At 46.8% G+C, this 23,360-nt stretch overlaps 1 protein-coding gene across 1 annotated transcript; it reads left to right on the forward strand.

Annotated features, from left to right (window-relative positions):
- Window positions 1–1,952: 1,952 nt before the first annotated feature.
- Window positions 1,953–22,443, forward strand: NXPH3 (neurexophilin 3). The gene is made up of 2 exons (XM_081884418.1): window positions 1,953–2,304; window positions 20,386–22,443. Exons 1-2 carry the CDS (start codon window positions 2,248–2,250, stop codon window positions 21,127–21,129), a joined length of 801 nt encoding a protein of 266 aa, XP_081740544.1. The 5' UTR covers window positions 1,953–2,247; the 3' UTR covers window positions 21,130–22,443.
- Window positions 22,444–23,360: the final 917 nt, after the last annotated feature.

Raw genomic sequence — 23,360 nt, forward strand, 5'->3', positions numbered from 1 at the left:
GGGCATTATGTTATGTGCTGCAACTCTTTGTGGCTTTGAAGGAGGATTAGACAAATTCATGGAGGCTATCAATGGATACGAGTCTTGATTGCTATGTTCTACTTCCTCTGTCAGTGGCAATTTGCCTCCACATGACAGCTGCTGGGAATAACCAGTGGGCAGAGGGGCTGTTGAACTCTTGCCCTTCTTACAGGCGGCCTTTCATAGGCATGTGGTTGGTCACTATGTGAACAGGGAGCTGGACTAGGTGGGCTCTTCTCTGGAGGGCAGGATTCGAACCATTGACATGGGATCCCTTCCAACTTTACAATTCTATGATTCTGATCTTACTGGGGTGTGTATATCTCTGTAAGTATACAAATTAATCAACACAGTTGCTGGTGTTTTGGGGTTTTCCCTTGGGACAAGTGGCTACGGGGACTTTCATGCTGAGCTTCTGAATTTTAAAAATGTACTACTCCACTGGGTTAAGGGCAGCCTTTGCCAAAGAACTGGAGATGGACAAGTGAAGCTCTGGATCCAGCCCAAGGGTTTACTTTTCCCATTCAGGCTAGCACAAGGCAAGCCTGGTCTCACACCTTCGTATCAATTCTTTGAGAAAGTCCAAAGGTGGGCTTCCGAAGGAGTTAAGGTGAGGCAGCTAGAATCACAGAATTGTACACAAGGGTCATCTAGTCCAACCCCCTGCAGTAGAGGAATCATTTGCCCAACGTGGGGCTCAAACCCACAACCCTGAGATTAAGAGTCTCATGCTCTACCAGCTGCGCTATGGTGGATGCCCCCATCAAGCACGGCAGACAAAACTGATCTGACTCCCTATTATTTATGTGTATTAAAAAATAGACACTTTGTCACTTGCAAAAGATGCTCAACCAGGCATGATGATGTGGAGGGGGGGGACGAGGGACAAAAACACAATTAAAAATCAATGCAATTAAAAGCCAGCTTAAAACATTAAACGAGAACAGAGCAGAACCTTGAGCGGGAGGAAGACAGGAGCTTAGTCAATACCAGATCAATCAATCTGGGGGAGCAATTAATACTGGAAGCACATCACATATGGCCACAGCCCAGGGGGAAGCTCTCCTGCACAAGCTCCATTGAAATGACTGGGAGCTGTGCAAGAGCACAATTTTTCTCGGGTGAGGCTAACCTGGGAGATGGATCGGGACCCTCTGTTCAGAAGTGGGAGGCAAAAAGCAGTGCTCCGATTTTCCCTCCCAGATCCCAGGCGCTGCATAAAGTCACCCTGGGATTCAAGATGGGCAGGATGCAACCGGGATACATCATTTTAAAAATAAAAGACTGGATGTGGCAGATCTGAAGCCTGCTTGTGAGTCATACCGTCTGCCCCAAGGGCTCTTGTCTTTAACCTACACCCAGAGCAGCTTTGCACATTTTCAAAAGGTTCCCCTCTTTCCTTCTTTTATCGTTGTTTTTAATCGAAAGGTTTTCACCGAGACAAAGGTACATAAACGTCTCTGTTTTCAGGTCAGCTGCTTTGAACCTTCCCAGACCAAGGACACAGCCTTGCCCTTGAAAACAGCTTCTGGAGTCCGCATCTGACTCAGATTAGGAACTTCTCTTTCCTCCTTGCCAAGCATCACCTTGGAACAACACGACCCCCAACCCCCCCCCCCCAGCTTTCACATCCTAAAAGCAAGCTCCGTCCACAAGACCCTGGGGACATCGGCACCCTCCTCGCTCCCGACCTACCTGCAGCCGTTCTTCCCAGGATGCTGGCCTAAAGTGGGCAAGGCAGAGTCAGAGCGCAGTCTTCTCTCGGACGCTGTTGCCAACTTTGGAGCTCTGCGCTGAGTTTCTAAGTTTGCCAGGCAGGCAGGCAAGGGGTTAAGGCAGGGCTCGTCGGCTCCAGTGGTGGCACCTGTCAGTGGGAGGGAGCAAGTGGAGAGAGGGAGAGAGGGAGAAAGAAAAGAGCGAGGGACTGGAGTGAGTTTTGCCAGAGTCTCCGGCAAAGCAGGGAAGCAGACAGGAGGCAGCCCCATGGAGCTCTCCAACTGCAGAGGTTGAGACAGTGGGGCTGTTCCTGCTTCCTTTTTTTCCTGTTTTGCCCATCCATGCCTGGCTGGAAGGAGGCGGCCAGATGGAACCTGGAAAGGGGAGATCCTAGGAAGCCAGAGGCCAGATTATAAACAGCAGCAGCAGCAGCAGCAGAAAGGAGGCACAACAGATTTAGCCAGATATCGATAAGAGGAGGGGAAAGGCGGAGGAGAGGCTGAAAAGAAAATGCAGCTGACACGGTGCTGTTTCATATTCCTCATCCAAGGGAGCATCTATCTGCTGGTGAGTGAGCAACGGACAAGGGAAAGGTGAGGGTGCGGGGAGGGGGGGGAGAGAGAATAAGGATAGTGGCATGCCCTTGGCGGTGCCTGAGAGCAAAGGGGCGGCTTGTGCAAAACGCTGCTTGAAATTAGTATGTTCCAGCAGTTTTGCGGTCTGCTGCTTCCGCGTAGCACTTCTTAGCATGCACCGGGCTTTGCCTGGGCTTAACAATTGTCCTCGCATCAACTTTGCCATGCAGGGTCGGGGCACAGGAGATTTGGGAGGGGGGATCCAAAGGACATTTAGTCCAACCCCACAAGGCAGGGCTACCCATCCATCTGCCTATCAATTAAGGTTGCCATTTTCCTTTTCTTTAAGGTCCTGATCTAGGGTTGTAAACAGGTGCCTGGTTAAGAAAAGCGTCACCTGCCAAATCTCTTCCCTAATTGCTTGTCTGTTTGAATCTCTCATTGCTTGTTCGTTTAAATTGGTTAACCACCCCGGAGGAGAGTTCTCCGGGCAACATGCAATACAAGTTCAAAATGAGTTATAAAAAAAAAATGACAAGGAATGCAGTAAAAAAAATATACCGCAATAAAACACAAAACAGCGCAGATTTTTAAAGATGAGAAATAAATCCTAACTCCTCCATTTGAGCGTACCTAGTCATTCAGAATGCTTGAGCAGGCTTATAAAGGTATCTGATCACTTTTTATCTCATTCTGGGATCGGATTCTGCTCAATAGCAGCTTTATGGCTTTATGTCAGGATGTAGTTAAATGCACTACAGGGAGGAGAGACAGAAAGAGAGAAAGAGAGAAAGAGAGAGAGAGAGAGAGAGAGAGAGAGAGAGAGAGAGAGAGAGAGAGGACAATTTGGCTATCCCTGGAACAAACACAAATACACCTTGAAGAGGCAAACAGGTTGCACCACCCAAATAAATAAGCAATTCTAGCTGGCTCGAGTAGGTGAGCCAGGCTGCAAGTAAGGAAACCACACATGACAGGGGGAGAAGGCTGTATCATATATTCATTCGCAGGCAACCTGGTCCTGGGGAGAGAAGTGCTTGCCATGGGCAAGCTATCAGATCCTAAGTACAAACAAAACCCATCCTGCAAGTTTCCCCGAAGGAAACTGGAAGGCCACCAAACAAACTAGCTCTACTTATGGCAATCCCTTATGGGGCGAGGAAGGCAGAACTCAGGGGAGTGAAGATTCCTCCCAAATCCAATGGGGACACAAAGGGAGGCAGCTGAAGAGAAAATAATAAGAGATGGTTGAGGTCACCCAAGTGAGCTTTCCTGACGATGGAAGGATCTGAATACAGGTCCAGAGTCTGTGCCGAACCTAATTGACTCTGGGCTGGTAGCAAATGGTCATTTCTCCCCCCCCCCGCAAGATGGGCAGGTTCCCCACTGACCCCTGTTTAAAACGGTTGCCAAAACTTACAAAAACTAATTAGCAAATCAGGCCTTGGAAATGGGTTCTTAAAAATGCTGCAGCAGTCTTAAGAAGCTTTGTTTCCCTATCAAGCAGAGAAGAGGCTCCCCCCCCCCCCCGTCACGCTATCCCAATGCATGTCTGCAAGGTTCTGGTTGTTGTTGTTGTTTAATCCTTTGCCCGGGGCTCTGGAGCTGTGTATTCAAGAGGCAACCTTTGGTTGGCAGGAAGGGTCTAAGAGAAGACCTCTGCTTGGATGCCCAGAAGGTGACTTCTTAGATCATTGTTATCATCCCCCCCGGGGGAGAAAACAAACACGGATTCTGAGATTTTGCATGCAGCATTTATATTTAAGAACCTGGCAGGGTGGGTTGGCATAGAAGGGTGAATAACAATTGATTTCCAGCGGGGAGCGGCAAAGGTGCCGACACAGACACACCTTCCATTTAATCTCTGAGCCCATTGAAAAACAGAAGTTATCTCAATGGAATTGTGGGTGGCCACAGGTAGCAGACCTCATCTCCTGGAGAAGATACAGTGGTACCTCGGGTTAAGTACTTAATTCGTTCCGGAGGTCCGTTCTTAACCTGAAACTGTTCTTAACCTGAGGTACCACTTTAGCTAATGGGGACTCCTGCTGCTGCTGTGCCCCCGGAGCACGATTTCTGTTCTCATCCTGAAGCAAAGTTCTTAACCTGAAGCACTATTTCCGGGTTAGCGGAGTCTGTAACCTGAAGTGTATGTAACCTGAAGTACCACTGTACTAGGAACTCTTCCCACTGCCCTTTGGGGTACTCAAAGCTCCTACCAGCTCCCCCACTAATCATTTTGTTGTTCTCTGAACAGAGGGGAGGGGGGGAAACCCACACATTTCATGTCCACAGGGAAACAAGCCCAGAGTTTTCTTTGCCAGCAGAGTGCCCTTAATCCCTGCCGAATTGGTGCAGACACATCTTCCTCCAAACACTGTGGGCATGGGGGCTGGCAGCTGGTCTGAACTGGGTGGCTTTGTCGCTGTGCTTGCTTCTCGCCTGGTTTCTTCTCCATCCAGCCACCCCACCCCTCATAATGTATTTTCCTTCCTCTCTTTAAAAAAATAATGGTTACTCCCTATGCCAGTCAACGGGGCACTTAAAAATCCGTCTGCATGTCAAGAAATCAAATTAGGATGGTTCTGCGGTCCTCTCCTCCCTACTTAAAAAGGCGGTTGTGTTTGTTTGCGTTAATTACAGAACTCAGAGTCGGCAGGCACCAGTGTAGGTTGCCTATTATGGTGAAGAGAGGTTGGAAAGCTTTGGCCCTCCAGCTGAGCTACAACTCCCATCAGCCGCGGCAAGCATAGCCAATGGCCAAGGATGTTGGGAGTTGTAGTCCAGCAACAGCCAAAGGGCCTATAGGCTTCCCCATCCCTACAATAAACATATAACGCTGCCTTGTCCTCTGGTGCATTCGCTCCAGTATCATCTGTTCTGACTAGCTCAGGGAGTGATGCGTTTCCTTTTCCCTGGGGAGGAATTGTGGTGATCCAAAATTCTTAGGCTTCAACTCCCATCGCTCTTGATCATTGGTCATGGTGCTTGGGGCTGATGGGAGTTGTAGTCCAGCCATATTGGGGAGGGCCACTGGTTCCTCCCACTCCCTGTTCTGTACACCTTACCTGCCTCATATTGAACCTTAATCCAATTAGCAAAGTACCGTATCTATTAACTAGCATTCGCTCTCCAGAATTTCAGTGGGAGAAATTCCCAGTCCAGTACCCTCCAGCATTCCTCAGATGAAAATGGGGACATATACGGCATGATGAATAAACTGTATTAGTTGATAAAGAGAGATTAACTCTACAGTGGTACCTCGGGTTACAAAATCCTCAGGTTACAAACACCTCGGGTTACAAACACTTCGGGTTACAGACTCCACTAACCCCGAAGTCGTACCTCGGGTTAAGAATTTTACCTCAGGATGAGAACAGAAATCACGAGCCGGCAGCGGGAGGCTCCATTAGCTAAAGTGGTACCTCAGGTTAAGAACAGTTTCAGGTTAAGAATGGACCTCCGGAACGAATTAAGTACGTAACCAGAGGTACCACTGTATTCGATCAATTGGGAAATGGTTAAACAAAAGTCCAAGCAGGAATTGAGCATGCGCAGTCAATGTAAAGAGAGAATGGATGGGAAAGTATTAGAAATTAAGGAAATGTACTTTACTGCGATCAGCAAAGGAGGGAGGGGAAAGAAGCATCTTGAAAGGGTGTGTGTGGAAAGTCCATTTTAAAATATGTGTTAAATTTGAATTGATTTGATGTTAATCTGTTAAAAAACTGGGAAATTAATAAAAATTAATAGGCAAGAAAATAGGGACATGTTCTACATCAGTGCGCCCACTCCCTTGCATCTTCCCTAATAGTCTATTAAACATTAAAAGCTTCCCTAAACAGGGCTGCCTTCAGATGTCTTCTAAAAGTCTGGTAGTTGTTGTTTTCTTTGACATCTGGTGGAAGGGTGTTCCACAGGGCGGGTGCCACTGCCGAGAAGGCCCTCTGCCTGTAGTAGTGGGGAAACAGCGGGAAACTTTCTTTGGGGCATTCGAGTGACCCGGATCTTGTTTTTTCATAAAAACAGGAAGTGACGCCATATTGAGTGTGGCAGGATGAGGGTGGGGAGCAGGAGGCATAGATCTAAGAGATGTGTTAGAAGGATGCACAGATCTGAACTTCTAGTAGCACGTTGAAACGTTGGACTGAAGGGAAGGCCCCTTGGGAATTCGGGCTCTGCGTGAAACAAGTGAGAAGCAGGGTTTTCTTGACGGTCCCGACATTTTCAGGAAAGTTGGAGGACATGCAGCCTTGCCTGGAGATACTAGGGACTGGACAGCAGGGCTTTCTGCATGCCCTCTTCGCTGATTCAGAAATATACATGTAATAAAAGCTCCAGCTCCTGGTTTATATAAAGTGGTACCTCGGGTTACATATGCTTCAGGTTACATACGCTTCAGGTTACAGACTCCACTAACCCAGAAATAGTACCTCAGGTTAAGAGGTACAGAAATCGCGCTCCCGGGGCACGGAAGCACCAGGATGCCCCGTTAGCTAAAGTGGTGCTTCAGGTTAAGAACAGTTAAAAACAGACCTCCAGAACGAATTAACTTCTTAACCCGAGGTACCACTGTAGAGCTTTCATACCTTCCCAGATCTCGGGGTGAGGCCCTATGTTTGGTGCCCTCTCTCATACGGGTGCAGTGAATTACCACAAAATGGAGGATATTTATAGGAGAGGACAGTCCTTTGCCTTGGAATTTTCCCATCTTTGCCTGCTTCTAGAATTTAGAATCAGTTGGAAGGGATCTTGGAGGTGATCAAGGCCAACCCGCCCTGATCAATGTTGGATCTACAACACAGGATCCCTGATCGGATGACCACCTAGCCTCTGCTTAAATACTCTCAGTGAAGAAGAACTCAAACATCTCCTGCTCCACCGTCAAACAACTCTTACAACTAGGAAGTCTGACACTCCACTCCACACCATGCGAAGAATCCTGGAAACTGTAGTTTTCCCCCTTACAGAGCTTCAAATTCCCAGGACCCTTCGTAATGTGCTTTAAATGTGCGTCAAACATCCTTCGAATTTATGGTGTGTGTCTGCCCAATATTTAGTTGAAATCTGCTTACCTTAAAGGTAATCTAATTCCAGAAGGCTGTTAGTTGTTATCATTTAATCTGGCGCTTATGATTCCATATTCTGGTTCATCTAAAGTAAACAAACAGAACACAAAGAAGCACGAAGGGAGGGAGGTCTTGATCATTCTATCGTATTTTGCATAATTGTTAAGCAGTATTGATTCTTTGGGGGGGACTATTTCATGAAAATAAACCGACACCCCACGTGGTTGGCAGCTATAGTTCCCATTTCCCAGCTGTGGAAACTGAGGGCGTTGGACTCCCATCAGCCCCAGCTAACATGGTGAATGGTAAAGGATGATGTAGTCCCAGCAACATCTGGAGGGCCCTGCTGAGCAGAGGTTTTTTTTTTAAGAAAAAGAAAAAAAAGGTTGGGTTCCTTTCTCCCCTGATGAAGTTTATTATTTAAATGCATTTTCCCAAAATTTGATACATACTTTTGCATTCTGGTCAGTGACCGAAATAAATCAATTAAATTAAGATATATACCTCTTAGAATTACCTTTAAACATTTCATATCTCAAGACTTCCCAGTCCATCAGCTTCCCAGCCCAGTTAATTCTTTATAATAATAATAATAATAATTTATTATTTATACCCCACCCATCTGGCTGCGTTTCACCAGCCACTCTAGGCGGCTTTCAACAAACACTAAAATACAATAATCTATTAAGCATTAATACAATAATCTATTAAACATTCTTTAAACTAAGCAGCAGCAATTAAAAGTGTCAGAGTGAGAAGCATTTCATCTCCTCACTTGGGCATGAAACTGTTAAAATGCCCCTCTTCCTATACACAATTACCTGGGAGCAATTTCCATTGAATTCAATGGGTCTACCTCCTGGGTTAGACATGCATAGCCCTGCGCCGTACCCGCAAATAAATGAATTAGAAAACAAAGCTCAGATGGAGGGAATGAGTAATACAGCATTCCCACCGTTTAGTCATCCTGACGACGGTGCCGCAGGCTTCTGCACACATCACCTTGCTAATATCCTGGGCCAACATTTCCCTAACCCCCACACTGTCCTTCCCCAACCCCAGGCGGAGTGGGGGGAAACTAAACTTTATGGCAGAGCAGAAACAGTGCAAATTGTTCCATACCAAAGGCCCCACAATCCTATACAGTGGTACCTCAGGGTTACATACACTTCAGGTTATATACGCTTCAGGTTACACACTCTGCTAACCTAGAAATAGTGCTTCAGGTTAAGAACTTTGCTTCAGGATAAGAACAGAAGTCCCGCTCCGGCGGCACGGCAGCAGCAGGAGGCCCCATTAGCTAAAGTGGTGCTTCAGGTTAAGAGCAGTTTCAGGTTAAGAATGGACCTCCGGAACGAATTAAGTACTTAACCTGAGGTACCACTGTACCAATGTTGGGGCAAGCAGGCACTGGATTGTGGATTGTGACCTATTGAGAAGCTGCTTTCTGCTGTCGGAAGTTTTGCTGCATCTGTTTATTATGGGTCATTGTGATGGTTGTATTGCAATGTGGTTTTGTTTCTATGTGATGATATTAGGGTTTGCCATCTTTGTTCTGGCAAAATACAGGACAGGGTGGGGTGGTTTGGGGGCGATTTCTTTTACTCTTTCTGGTGCTGAAGTGACTTCAAACCAATCCATTACAATCTTTAGAAAGGTAAAGGTAAAGGACCCCTGGACGGTTATGTCCAGGCAAAGGCGACTATGGGGTGCTCACCTTCCTTTCAGGCCAAGGGAGCTGGCATTTGTCCACAGACAGCTTTCCGGGTCATGTAGCCTAAGGTTACCAGACGTCCCCATTTCCCGGGGACAGTTCCCAGATTTACAAATCAGTCCCCATTGAAGTTGAAAAGTGTCCCCGGATTCATTGAAAAAAATCTAGTAAACTTAATGTAGCCAGCATGACTAAACCGCTTCTGGTGCAACAGGACACCGTGACGGAAACCAGAGTGCACAGAAATACCGTTTACCTTTACCTTTATTACAATCGACTGCGGCCTAACAGGATGGCCCCTCTGGAAGTTGTCACACACACACACGGACGCACACGTGAATTCGTAAATCTGTCTGTGCTTGGCTACCCAGAGCTCAAATACATGACCTTTCTCACACCCTTTCAGACACACACATTGGGAGAGCATCCCCCAACTTGGCAGAGAGAGAAAGAGAAAAGACCTGAAATACAGGACTAAACCGTATCAATACAGGACGTAGCATTTTACACTGAAATATGGGGCAAACCTGTATGATACGGAACAGGTGGCAACCATGCCCTTAACTGTTGTTTGTGAGTTCCTTAGAGAGCCTTTTGCAGTGAGCAATTAATACGTGGAATAAATGTGCATAGCTTGGACGGAGAAAACCAGCGTGGGGGACTGGTCAGAGTGTCGGACTAAGGCCTGGGAGAGCAGTTTCCAAATCAGCTGTGAAGCTCACTGGGTGACCTTGAGCCACTCCTTATCTCTCAGCTGGGTAAGACACCTCACAGGGTTAAAATATGAGGGTTAAAATGGGCTGGTGGGCTTCCCACACTGTCTGGGGGAGCCACCATCAGAGCCAACTCCTAGAGTCAAGGTCCCTTTGCGATTAATTCTACAGGGTGGGGCTTATACTTGCCCTGCCTCCAATCTGTTATTCGAGATGGCGCCACTGGTGGACACTGTGAGAACAGGATGCTGGAGTAGATGGGCCACTGGCCTGATCCATCTGGGCTCTTCTTTATGTTCTGATTGATTGATTGATTGATTGATTGATTGATTTTCCCTGCATGCCGCTTTTCCGCAACAAGCTGCGCCCAAGCGTTCAAAACATCTAGAGAGCAGTGGAAATACAAATATACAAAAAACAAAAAAACAGAAACAGGTCAGACGATTCAAAGTAACAAAAACCAACAATTCAGCAAATGCAGAATAAATGGTGCTTCAGGATAAGAACAGTTTCAGGTTAAGAACGGAACTCTGGAACAAATTGAGCCAGTTCCAACCGGCTTCCACCAGTTCAAACAGGTCTGGACCAGTTCTAACCGGCTTCGACAGGTTCCAAGCGGTCTGAACTGGTTCAAACCACCTTGAACCAGTTCAAACCGGTCTGGACCGGTTCAAATTGGCTTGGACCGGTTCAAACCGGTTTAGACCGGTTCTGACCGGTTTGAACCAGTTCCAACCGGTCTAGACCAGTTCCAACTGGCTTGGACCGGTTCAAACCGGTCTGGACCAGTTCCAATCGGTCTAGTAACAAAAACCAACAATTCAGCAAATGCAGAATAAAGTCAATATTAGGGGAAAAATAAAACCAATATAATAAAGTTCGCAGACAATAAAGTTTCTGATCCTGGTCTGCCTGCACTCCAAGGAGCCTGGTTTAAATACAGTTCAAGGAGGGGATGTTAGATGACATATTGCAGCCTCCCAGTGGTGGCTGACACAGCACCAAAAGACTAATGTCAGGGAGAGCAATGATGGCAGGTCTCTTTCCCAGCCTCCTGGAAGTGCCAACTGTTGGTACAGGTCTTATTAGGAGGAAAACTATGCATGGCAACTTGAGAACCTTGCAGCAAAGGTGAGGTATAAATTTAATAATGGATGGATGGAGAGTAAGCACAGTTCAGTAGCAGAGCACCTTCTTTATCTGAAGAAGGTCTCAGGTTCAATCTGCTGTGTCTCCAGTTAAAATGAAGAGGTACAGTAGTACCTCAGGTTAAGTACTTAATTCGTTCCAGAGTTCCGTTCTTAACCTGAAACTGTTCTTAACCTGAAGCACCGCTTTAGCTAATGGGGCCTCCTCCTGCTGCTGCGCTGCCGGAGCCCGATTTCTGTTCTCATCCTGAAACAAAATTCTTAACCTGAAGCACTATTTCTGGGTTAGCGGAGTCTGTAACCTGAGGCGTATGTAACCTGAGGTACCACTGTAATGGGAAATGAACTTCTTCCTGGGTCCCTACAGAGCTGCTGCCAACCCCAGACAGTATAGGGCTGTATGGACTAGTGTAACTGGGTACAAGGCAGCATCCTAGTACAGTGGTACCTCGGGTTACAGACGCTTCAGGTTACAGACTCCGCTAACCCAGAAATAGTACCTCGGGTTAAGAACTTTGCTTCAGGATGAGAACAGAAATTGTGCTCCGGCGGCGTGGCGGCAGCAGGAGGCCCCATTAGCTAAAGTGGTGCTTCAGGTTAAGAACAGTTTCAGGTTAAGAACGGAGCTCCAGAACGAATTAAGATCTTAACCCGAGGTACCACTGTATGGCATTAAGATAAAATATATACCAGTTGGGAGATGTTAGAGGGCAGCTGGCCATGGGGCACATTTCACATAACTTTACAATTTATCAGCTCTGGGTGGAAAACCTCTCAGATGGGACTATTTGAATATTTGCAATGTTTTATGTTTTCTTTTCCCTATATATATATATTTACTCTGTTAAAAGAAAACCAGGCAGGTGGTCCCACCAGGCAGAAAATCTCAGACATTTTCACCAGAGGGGGTGGAGATGTAGAAGAGGAATCTGAATCGGTGTAATGAGACTTTTTAAAGTGTTGGCGTTAGTGTGTGTGTGTGTGTGTGTCCTATTTGAGTTCCATTCCAGGCAGGCAAATGTCTTCAGATGTATACGGTACAGTAAATGTCAAATGGGAAGGGTATGCCATCTCTGTTTTAAACATCGATGTTAAAAAGACTTTGAAAAGCCAACTGGGAAGTGTCAGAATCCTCTTGATGAGTATTGATCCTTTTCTTTCATCCTCTTTCTAAACTGGTCATCTTTTACTGGTTTAGATGATGATGGTGATGAAATTTGGTCCCTTACCAAGGGCACTGGCTTGTCCTTGAGACTTACCAGTAAATAGCAGTAAGCTTCCTAACGGTGCAGCCCTTATCGTGCAAACAGCTGCGCACAGAAGCAACATGTGGAGACACTGCAGCCACCAAACGGGAGAAATTGCATACTGTGTACGACTCATACACAGGAAGGCTCTGCTCCGACTATAGGATCGAGGCACAGAAGTTACATGTTGAGGCTGCAGTGAGCATATGTTCATGCTCTTTCCTCTGTGTGTTGCTTCTATGCACATTTGCAACAGGACAAACCTGCCTGGTGGCTTCTCAAAAACAACCAAAAATCCCACGACCGGTAAATATAAACATTTACCATAAGAAATACACTCAGCATTACTACATGTGAGAGCCAGTGTGGTGTAGTGGTTAGAGTGTCAGACTAAGACCTGGGAGAGCAGAGTTCAAATCCCCACTCAGCCATGAAGCTCACGGGGTGATCTTGGGCCAGTCACTGCCTCTTTGGCCCAATCTAACGAAGATCATGGCCACTGGTCCCATCACCTCCTGGCAAATAGAAGGGGAAGAAATGGAGGCAGTGAGCGATTTTACTTTCTTGGGCTCCATGATCACTGCAGATGGTGACAGCAGTCACGAAATTAAAAGACACCTGCTCCTTGGGAGAAAGGCGATGGCAAACCTAGACAGCATCTTAAAAAGCAGAGACATCACCTTGCCAACAAAGGTCCGTATGGTTAAAGCCATAGTTTTCCCAGTAGTAATGTATGGAAGTGAGAGCTGGACCATCAAGAAGGCTGATCGCCTCGCCGAAGAATTGATGCTTTTGAATTATGGTGCTGGAGGAGACTCTTGAGAGTCCCATGGACTGCAAGAAGATCAAACCTATCCATTCTGGAGGAAATCAGCCCTGAGTGCTCACTAGAAGGACAGATCGTGAAGCAGAGGCTCCAATACTTTGGCTACCTCATGAGAAGAGAAGACTCCCTGGAAAAGACCCTGATGTTGGGAAAGATGGAGGGCACAAGGAGAAGGGGACAACAGAGGACGAGATGGTTGGACAGTGTTCTCGAAGCTACCAGCATGAGTTTGACCAAACTGTGGGAGGCATTGGAAGACAGGAGTGCCTGGCATGCTCTGGTCCATGGGGTCACGAAGAGTCAGACACGACTAAACGACTAAACAAACAAACAATATACAGAGCTTGATTTATTAATTTAGGCTTCTTGCACATAACACATTTATAGCCCATCTTCCCCAGGAGTATCCTGGGAACGGCAATTTGTGGAAGGTGCTGGGAATTGTAGTTCTGTGGGGGTAAACTACAGTTTCTGGGAACCTTTTTTTTTAAGGGGGTGCTTTAAATGTGATTTACGTGTGTGGTTTATTTGCAGCCCTGGAGAAAGGGAGGTTTGGGGCTCCAGGCAGTCTACCAACCTTGCTTTCTTGTGCAGAACCTCCCTACATTAATACTTAACACCGTATAGCAATTTCTGGTACAGTCATACCTTGGTTTTCGAACAGCTTAGTTCTCGAACGTTTTGGCTCCCGAATGCCGCAAACCTGGAAGTGACCGTTCCGGTTTGCGAACTCTTTTTGGAAGCCGAATGGCAGGGCTTCCGTGGCTTCCAATTGGTTGCAGGAGCTTCCTGCAGCCAATCAGAAGCCGCGCTTTGGTTTTCGAATGTTTTGGAAGTCGAACGGACTTGGGGAACGGATTCTGTTTGACTTCCAAGTTACAGCTGTATTCAAATTGTAATCTTACAGCATCCATGCTAGGAAGGTGGTTGGGGTGGAGAATCTGTAGCCCTCCAGATAGTATTTGGTCTTCCCTTTGCCCAATAAATGTGGTCCGCAGTCAGGAATGGTGAGGTATCTCTCTGCTATAAGGTGAGACTCTATTATCCTTCCCTCTCCCCCCAGTTGCAGACGGTAGGACTGAGACTGGGAGGGAAAGAGGGGAGATTGCAGAAGACAACCCTGGTGAGTTCATGGAAAAGGCAAGATTCAAACCAGGAGCTTCCAGATTCCCAGCTCAATCTCCTAGCTGCTACATCAGCTCTTGGCAGGTGGGAGGGTATGTCCTTGAAACTAAACCTGGTGGGGGAATAGACACTAAGACTAAGAGGTTCTTCCTGCCAAACCTGCTTGAAGGGCAAAACACCAGAGACTGCAATGCCTTTTTCAGCTCAACAGATAAGGCAAATAAAGTGCAGTGACTAAGTTAAATACTCTCTACACTCAGGTGTAGTTTGTAAAATCCCCGAAGGAGCTAAATGCGCTCTTATTTCTCAGTGCATATGGAACTGAACTTCCAGGTTCCCATGATTTCATTCTGTTTGGTTCAGTATGGGAATGGATCAATCCGTTTTGGTTTCTTTCAGTTTCTCGTTGCTCTTATATGCAGTTCATATTTCTGCCACAATTCGTTTGGTAAAATCCTAATGATAATTTATAAGCATACTACTGCACCCCCACCCCACCCCCGGAGATTTTTGCAAGCAATTTAATATAATACATTTTTGGAAATTGTTTTTGTGAATATACGCACTTCTATGTACAATTTTCTTTAACTGCATGCATTATGTACACATTGCTTGGCTGAAGAACTGCATTGCAAAATTCGGAGAAGTGTGAATTTGTGGAAGGATTGCTGTTTTGGTTCACATATTGGTTTGAGCGTGTGAATTGGGCAGTTTCTCATTAAAACACAAACAAAACTGAATGTTTCCCTTAGCCCTAGTATTGATCCTGAACCGGCTGATTCTAGTAATAAAATAATTAAAAAGATCATATGGAAACAGAATCATAGACAGATCCATTTTCCACCAGGATTATACAGTGGTACCTCGGGTTAAGAACTTTATTTGTTCTGGAGGTCCGTTCTTAACCTGAAACTGTTCTTAACCTGAGGTACCACTTTAGCTAATGGAGCCTCCTGCCACCGTGCGATTTCTGTTCTCATTCTGAAGCAAAGTTCTTAACCCGAGGTACTATTTCTGGGTTAGCGGAGTCTGTAACCTGAAGCGTCTGTAACCTGAGGTACCAATGTACAGCAATGGAGGTAGAGGACCTTGAAGATACCTGGGTCTTGCACATCATTTTAGGGTGTGCATGTTGTGGCTGATAAGTAATATCGAACATGTCCAAAGTACACTAATCTCTTTACAAGTTTTAGGGATGAGAGGGTGACCTCGAACACACCCTGAGGCTGCTCACATTGAGCCCTGTTCAGAAGAGGATTCACAATCACATGCATGGTGGAACGCTCTGTCACAAGAGACTAGGGCCCTGTGGGACTTGACATCTTTCAGCAGGGCTGCAAGACAGAGCTGTTCCGCCTGGCCTTTGGTTTAGACTCGGTCTGACCCTTATGTTTCCCTCCCCTTATGGTCTTGATTTATCAGCTATTTTAAAATGAGGCTGCATTTTAAATTGCATTTTAACCTGTATTTTAAATTGGTGTGTTTTTTTCCTCCCTCTCTTTTTCCCCTGTTGTTTTTACTGTGATTTTATTTTATTGGTGTTAGCTGCCCTGAGCCCGGCTCTAGCCGGGGAGGGCAGGCTATAAATAATTTTTTTTATTATTATTTATTATAACACCCCTTCTTGGGACATACTAAAATGAACAGGAAAGAACGGCCATTGAAACAGAGTGGTTCCTTCAGGGTAGCCTTATTGAATTTCAAAAATAGCCTTTGGAACATGTTAAACACAGTGTGGTTGGGTGCTTATATGGGGTGGGGGCTAGACAAGTTTTTTTTTTAATCCTGCGGATTTATTTGTGGGTTGGATACTCAACCCACCTTGATGCAGTTAGATGGCTATTCAAAATACGCCATACTTTTTTGTGGGGGGGGAGGGGCTACTTGTGGACAGTTCCTAACAACTAGACCATTAAGGCAGAGCAAGACAGCTGTCTCTGGCAGATAATTTTAGTCATCACGAAAAGGCAGCAAATTGATAGTCGTTTAATTTATTATGGCGATATTTTTACTCCTGAGGAGAGGTGCTTGTGGGCTTTTCCACCTCAGGCATTGAAGTAATTCATCTGGCCTTGGGTGCATATATACATAGAAATATTCTCTCTCTCTCTCTCTCTCTCTCTCTCTCTCTCTCTGTGTGTGTGTGTGTGTGTGTGTGTGTGTGTGTGTAGGGACTCACCCTATTTGTCTGATTGCAAACTGTTTTAACTAACAAATACTAACGTTTTTAGTATTATACTTCAGTACCTTATGGTGAAGGGCAAGTAAGAAATCCAGTAAATTATTATTATTATTATTATTCTATTGACTTAAGAAGGCAAATCCAGCTGCTTGGGAAGCAAAATGTCTTGGGGAGGCTGTGGCCCCCACATCCATTGGGTTCTATTCAGTGTAGGCCCATTGTGATGAATTGACCTCAGCTAGTCGTCTTCATGAAGTTCAATGGGTTGTATCCAATGTTAGTTCTACTCAAAGTAGACCCATTTTGCTGACGAGCTTTAGGACCATGGATTTCAACAGCTCTGCTCTGGGTCAAATGTTGTTGGATATAACCCATTACGCAAGCAAGGAACTACTCTGGCTTTAATGAGTTCCCATGGCCATTCCCAAAGTAAATTTGAAAGGATTTCAATGGCACCATTATCTAAGGGGTGTGTGTGTCCTCTTGCCCTCCAGTTTGCTCTTCAGAAAACACACTCCTGAACCCTGAGGATGATGGTGATTGCTATTCCACCCCCATCATTCAGCCCGGACACTGAGGTCCAGCGCCAAGGACCCTCTGGCTGTTCCCTCATTGTGAGAAGTGAGGTTACAGGGAACCAGACAGAGGGCCTTCTCGGTAGTGGTGCCCGCCCTGTGGGACGCCCTCCCGTCAGATGTCAAGGAAATAAGTGTATTTTTTGTCTTTGTTGGAAGCCACCCAGAGTGGGCAGGGTACAAATAAATTATTATTATTATTTTATTATAAGCAACTATCCTATTTTTAAAAGACAACTGAAGGCAGCCCTGTTTAGGGAAGTTTTTAATATTTAATGCTGTATTGTTTTTAACACTCGATTGGGAGCCGCCCAGAGTAGCTGGGGAAACTCAGCCAGATGGGCGGGGTATAAATAAATTATTATTATTGTTATTATTATTATTATTATTATTATTATTATTATTATTATTATTCCGTGAGCAACATTCACGTCATACATTTAAAGCGGTACCACTTTAAACAGTCACGGCTAACCCCAAAGATATCTGAGTACTGGGAGTAAAATGACCTAAAACAGCAGAACCCACTAAAACTCTGGGAGTTGAACCAGGAACCCCCAGTCGCTGAGGCTGGACTCTCTAGCCTAATGAGACACCTACTTCAAGTGCAAAAAGGAATGTGAATTAGCAAAGCAGAGCCACATTTAAAGCGCTATGATAAGCACTTTAAAGAGTCACGACTTCTCCCAAAGATTTATGAGATTTGTATGTTGTTAAGGGTGCTCAGAGCTGTTAGAAGACCCCCTGTTCCCCTCACAGAGCTACAGTTCACAGAATTCCCTGTGGGGAAAGGGTTGATTGCTAAGCCACTCTGCAAATTGTTATTTCTGTGAGGGGAATGGGGTGTGTGTCCTCCGAACAACTCTCAGCCCCCTTAACAAACCACAGCTCCCAGAATTCTTTGGGGCAAGCCATGACGGTGGCACTGTTTTAAATGTGTGGCATGACTGTGGCCACCAACAGTGGTTTATGACACGCGGCGCGACCCATTATTTCTGTCGCTTCTCAGCTTTCAAACCATTCACTGGAGCTGTCAAGCTATTAGAGGTCTTTCAATCAATTAACTGCCTGGCCTTTTACTGATTAATTGAATAAATGTTAGCGTGCCTGTGGCAAAAGCTCAGTGGTGTGCCTGTCTGAGGAAAGAGGCCGTTTCTCTTAACTGTGACAATTCAATAAACAAAAGTCGCGATCCGCCGTCAGAGGGAATGCTTCCTTTCCCTTTACAACGTGGAGGGTGGGCTATGCCCGGCTGCAGTGATACGTCAAAGCCAAAGGAGCAGCTTTAAAAGATAAAAGCACAAAGACATATCCATAGAGAAGAGGATGTAAGCTTTATTTTATTTTATTTTATTTTATTTTATTTAAAAGGAGGTTGCTGCTTATTGTTTCACTAAGCATCTTGTCTTGCTGAGCACCAGCAAAGTGTCACCCAGAGTGGCTGGGGCAACCCAGTCAGATGGTTAGGGGACATTATTATTATTATTATTATTATTATTATTATTATTATTATTACTACTACTACTACTACTACTACTACTACTACTACCAGAAAAGAGGCCGCAGTTGTCTCATCCTGAAAGACACCAGGGTTCAAACCCCCCACTCATCCATGAAGCTCACCATGTGACTTTGGGCCAGTCACCGCCTCTCAGCCACAATTAATCTCCACAACAACCCTGTGAGGTAGGCTAGGCTAAAACTGTGGTTAATTGGACGCAGTTGGGTGTGGGAGGGGAAAGCGAAGAGCATACAAGCTTTTAGCAAGGCTAGGCTCATTCCCAACACAATAAACCATAGTTTATCCTAATGTCTCTTTCCAAATGCATTCTATGCAACTTTTAGTACAGTCTTCCATCTCCCATCCAAAGTGAAGTCTAGCTAGGTTTGACTCACTTGCTAATTGTTCTTCCATGTCCTTTAGCTCTCCCTTTTGTAAGTTTCTTGAGGCAGGGACCTGTCTGCCTATATATATAGTGGTACCTTGGGTTGGGACGCAGATGGCGCTGTGGGTTAAACCACAGAGACTAGGACTTGCCGATTGGAAGGTTGGCGGTTCGGATCCCCGTGACGGGGTGAGCTCCCATTGCTCAATCCCTGCTCCTGTCAACCTAGCAGTTTGAGGGCATGTCAAAGTGCAAGTAGATAAATAGGTACCACTCCGGCGGGAAGGTAAATGGTGTTTCCATGTGCTGCTCTGGTTCGCCATGACCCAGAAGCTGTACGCTGGCTCCCTCGGCCAATAAAGCGAGATGAGCGCCGCAACCCCAGAATCGGTCATGACTGGACCTAATGGTCAGGGGTCCCACCCATCTCCCTGGCCACATGCAGGGGGAGGATGCTCCAGACCAGGTGTGATAGGGAGTCCTCCTGGCTGGAGCAACATCCCCCTGCGTGTCCACTCTGGACAAACAGGAAATGTTGTATTTGACTGCTTCTTCAGTGATGCTACATCCCACAGCAACTAGCCAGTCCACTGCAGCAGATTGCGGTGATGCCCACAACAGATTTTCAAATAGCCAAAGGTGCCCACGAGCCCATAAAGCAGCGCTTCTCAACCTGGGGGTCGAACGACCCCTTTCACAGGGGTCACCTAAGACCAGGGGTCAGCAAGCTTTTGGGGAGTGGGCTCCTCCGCCGATGACAGCCTCTGCCGCTCGCAAGGGCAGCAAACAGCTTGCTCTGATGAGGGACTGCTGGAAATGCGCTCTCGCCCATTGGCCAGGGCCTCAAACCTTAGCAGGCGATTGGCCGGCAATTTGCTACACTGGGAGGAAGGGGAGGTTCCGCCACGGTGAGGGAGAGGGGGCAGAAATGTCAGGGGGGGGACGGCGCCCGCGCCACGAGAAAAATATATATACAGATACTACATATTGTTTTTGTGATTAATCACTATGCTTTAATTATGTTCAATTTGTAACAATGAAACTACACCCTGCATATCAGATATTTACATTACAATTCATAGCAGTAGCAAAATCACAGTTATGAAGTACTGTATTTTTCACTCCATAAGACGCACCTAGTTTTTAGAGGGGGAATGCAAGAAAAAAAAATTATTTAAAGGGAGCGCAGCTCTTGGGGGCATTTCTGGGAGTTTGGGGGAAGGGACTGAGGGGCTATCCCAGAAGCTAGAACAGCAAGAGGAAGCGCTGTGCAGCAATCCCTCTTGCTGTTCTGGCTTCTAGTTAGACTGCGCAGCCTGCCTTCGCTCCATAAGATGTACACACATTTCCCCTTACTTTTTAGGAGGGAAAAAGTGTGTCTTATAGAGCAAAAAATACAGTAGCAACGAAAATAATTTTATGGCTGGGGGTCACCACAACAAGAGGAACTGTATTAAAGGGTTGCGGCATTAGGAAGGTTGAGAACCACTGCCATAAAGGAAGGCAGGGGAGGGGGTAAGTCAAACAACAACAACCATAAGAAAAGGCAGTGCTTTAGGACATCATGATCTCATCTTGTTCCATGCAGGTGATTTGTGGCCAAGACGAGGCAACAGAGGAAGAGGAGGAGGAAAGTGGGAAGTCGCCCAAAGAGCAACCAAGATCCCGGGTACAAAAGAAAAAAGGCCAGCTCTCCTTGAAATCTTCTGCAGCCCAATCTCACTTCCAGAACACCAGTCTCCTGGAGTTGGCCTCCAACAATGCCCAAGAGTTTTGGGACGTCTTAGAGAGCTTGTCCAAGCACAGCCAGGGCGTGCAGCCCCGCGGCCGGAGGGACTCCGTTGGCAACCCCGGCCGGCTCAAGAAAATATTTGGCTGGGGTGATTTCTACTCCAACATTAAGACGGTAAAGCTGAACCTCTTGATCACAGGGAAAGTGGTTGACCACGGGAACGGCACGGTCAACGTCTTCTTCCGGCACAACTCTACCGGGCAGGGAAACATCTCCGTCAGCCTGGTGCCCCCCAACAAAGCTGTGGAGTTTGACCTCGAACAGCAGATCTTCATCGAGGCCAAAGAATCCAAGATCTTCAACTGCCGGGTGGAGTACGAGAAAGTGGACAAAGCCAAGAAGACCACCCTGTGCACTTATGACCCTTCCAAAACCTGCTTCCTGAACCACACGCAGAGCCAGGTCTCCTGGGTTTGCTCCAAGCCCTTCAAGGTCATCTGTATCTATATCACCTTCTACAGCATAGACTACAGGCTCGTGCAGAAAGTGTGTCCCGACTACAACTACCACAACAATGTTCCTTATTACCCCTCCGGGTGACCACCTATGTTTCCCATCTCAGAAGCGTCCTGTATCCCAAGTACAGCTTTGATTTGGGGTTGGGCAAGGAAGGAAGGGGTGGGGCTGCAAGCAGGGAGGAGGACCTCTGCAGCACCAAACACAGTGGCAAAGCCTCCAGCATCTGCTGAAAGGCAGGGGGGTTGGGGGGGGAGTTTGAGAGTACCCAAGCAAGCATACCATCCTGGAAACACCTCTCCCACCTGCTCACCCGTCCGCCAGCTTTCATGCATTCGGGGCTAGCCCAAAACATGCAAGTGCTCCAAGTGGGAAACCCAAGTTGCGCTCCTGCCCCCATCCCTACTGCTTAACAAGTGGGACATTTCCTCCCAGCAAGGGATTCTGCTGTGTGAGCCTCAAATGGGCTTGCGCAGGAGGAAACCACTCCCTGCTCCCAGACCAAGGCACGGCCTCTCCATTCTTCAGCCGATGGGTGTCATGGTCTTGTTGCTGAGCAAAAACATGCAGAGCTTAGGGGAGTGGGAGACCAGCCAACCAGAAGAGTCTCTTAGAGGAAATTTGCCTGGAGGCAGAGTCAGTGTCCAAAGTCAGGTCCAGTCCTAGGGTTGGGAGAGCAGCAATCAATGTGGTCAGACGGTCCAGGGGTCAGGAAACCTGAAGATCAAGGGTCAAGATGAGCAGCAAGGCAGGGCCAGGAACTACAAGTGCTGTTTCTGGCACCTGACTGCTGCTGGAAGCTCTGCTGAAGAAGGCTGAAGCCAGCAGGTTCTCATCAGCGCCTTCTCCTGTATCCTGGAAGGCTGGTCAGCTGCAAATGGAGTCACTCTGCCTTCTCCCCCTTCAGGCTGCCGTTCAGCAGGTGAAGCTGGCTCCTGGCCCATGATACTGGGTGGTGGGAGGGCGCCCAGCTCCAGCAAAGGGGACACTTAGGAGCTCACTTTAAGCTCCTTCAAAGATACATCCACCCCACACCTGAAATCACATATGATGTCAGATGTGGGGTGGATGGGCGTGGTTTCAAGGGGAATGGACTTGCAGGCCAAATTGGGATTCCCGGTGAGCCACAACTGGCCCATGGTCAGAGGTTCATCACCCCTGGAATAAAGGATGGGTCAGATCACTTAGTTTCCTAGTCTCCTGACCATAATGGCTCCCAAAAGACATCACTTCGGGCTTCATGTCCCTCCACCCACTGGATTGGAAACAGGAAAAGTGGATTGAATTACTAGAACATTTCGGGTTCCAAAAGGGCCCTTTCTGACTCATACACCGTCCATTCAGTTCCATGGTATATAGATGGGAGAGTCTGGCTTCCCCTTCTTTCCCCCATTTACCGTATTTTTTGCTCTATAAGACTCACTTTTCCCCTCCTAAAACATAAGGGGAAATGTGTGTGCGTCTTATGGAGCGAATGCAGGCTGCACAGCTATCCCAGAAGCCAGAACAGCAAGAGGGACCACTGCTTTCACTGCGCAGCGATCCCTCTTGCTGTTCTGGCTTCTGAGATTCAGAATATTTTTTTCCTTGTTTTCCTCCTCCAAAAACTAGGTGCGTCTTGTGGTCTGGTGCGTCTTATAGAGCGAAAAATACGGTAATTGTCCCTAAGCCGCCCCCCTCCTCTGACCTTGTTAGGGCCAAGTCCTAGCCACCTTGACGGGTAAGGTTTTCTAGCAGAGGCCTCTGAATACAATTTATCTGCTTCTATAGAATATCCATCAAGCAACCAAGGGCTTGGGGGCAAGAAGCAGCGCAGGAAACAAATGCGACCCAAATAAATTAGTAGCTCTTTCACTCCATTTAGAAGAAATCTCAGTTCGTTTAGTACGCAGAACTTAAAACAAATGGTCGGCATTTGCATAAAGCCAAGTGGGACAGAGGCATTGAGAGGTGGGGCAGGGATCACAGCGCTCTAACTCAGATCTATCACCCCCGGGGGCCCGGAAACCCCAAATCTAATTTCCGTGGTGATGAGAAGAAAGCAAGGAGGAAGCCAGCTCCTGATTCTGCATACTCATGCTGTGCTGGCAAGTTGGCAATTTCCACTTAAAGGAACGCATATGCTTCCTGCTCTCGTATGCCTACTAGAGAGTATGCCTTTTCAAGATTTTGCCACCCTCCTCCATTGTTGCTGGGTGATGTTGCACAGACCACAGCAAACACCATCTAAGGTAATAGGTAAAAGACCTCTGGACGGTTGAGTCCAGTTAAAGGCGACTCTGGGGTTGCAGCGCTCATCTCGCTTTCAGACCGAA

Source organism: Podarcis melisellensis, assembly GCF_964234715.1.
Source record: "Podarcis melisellensis genome assembly, chromosome: 13".
Classification (NCBI taxonomy): Eukaryota; Metazoa; Chordata; class Lepidosauria; order Squamata; family Lacertidae; genus Podarcis; species Podarcis melisellensis.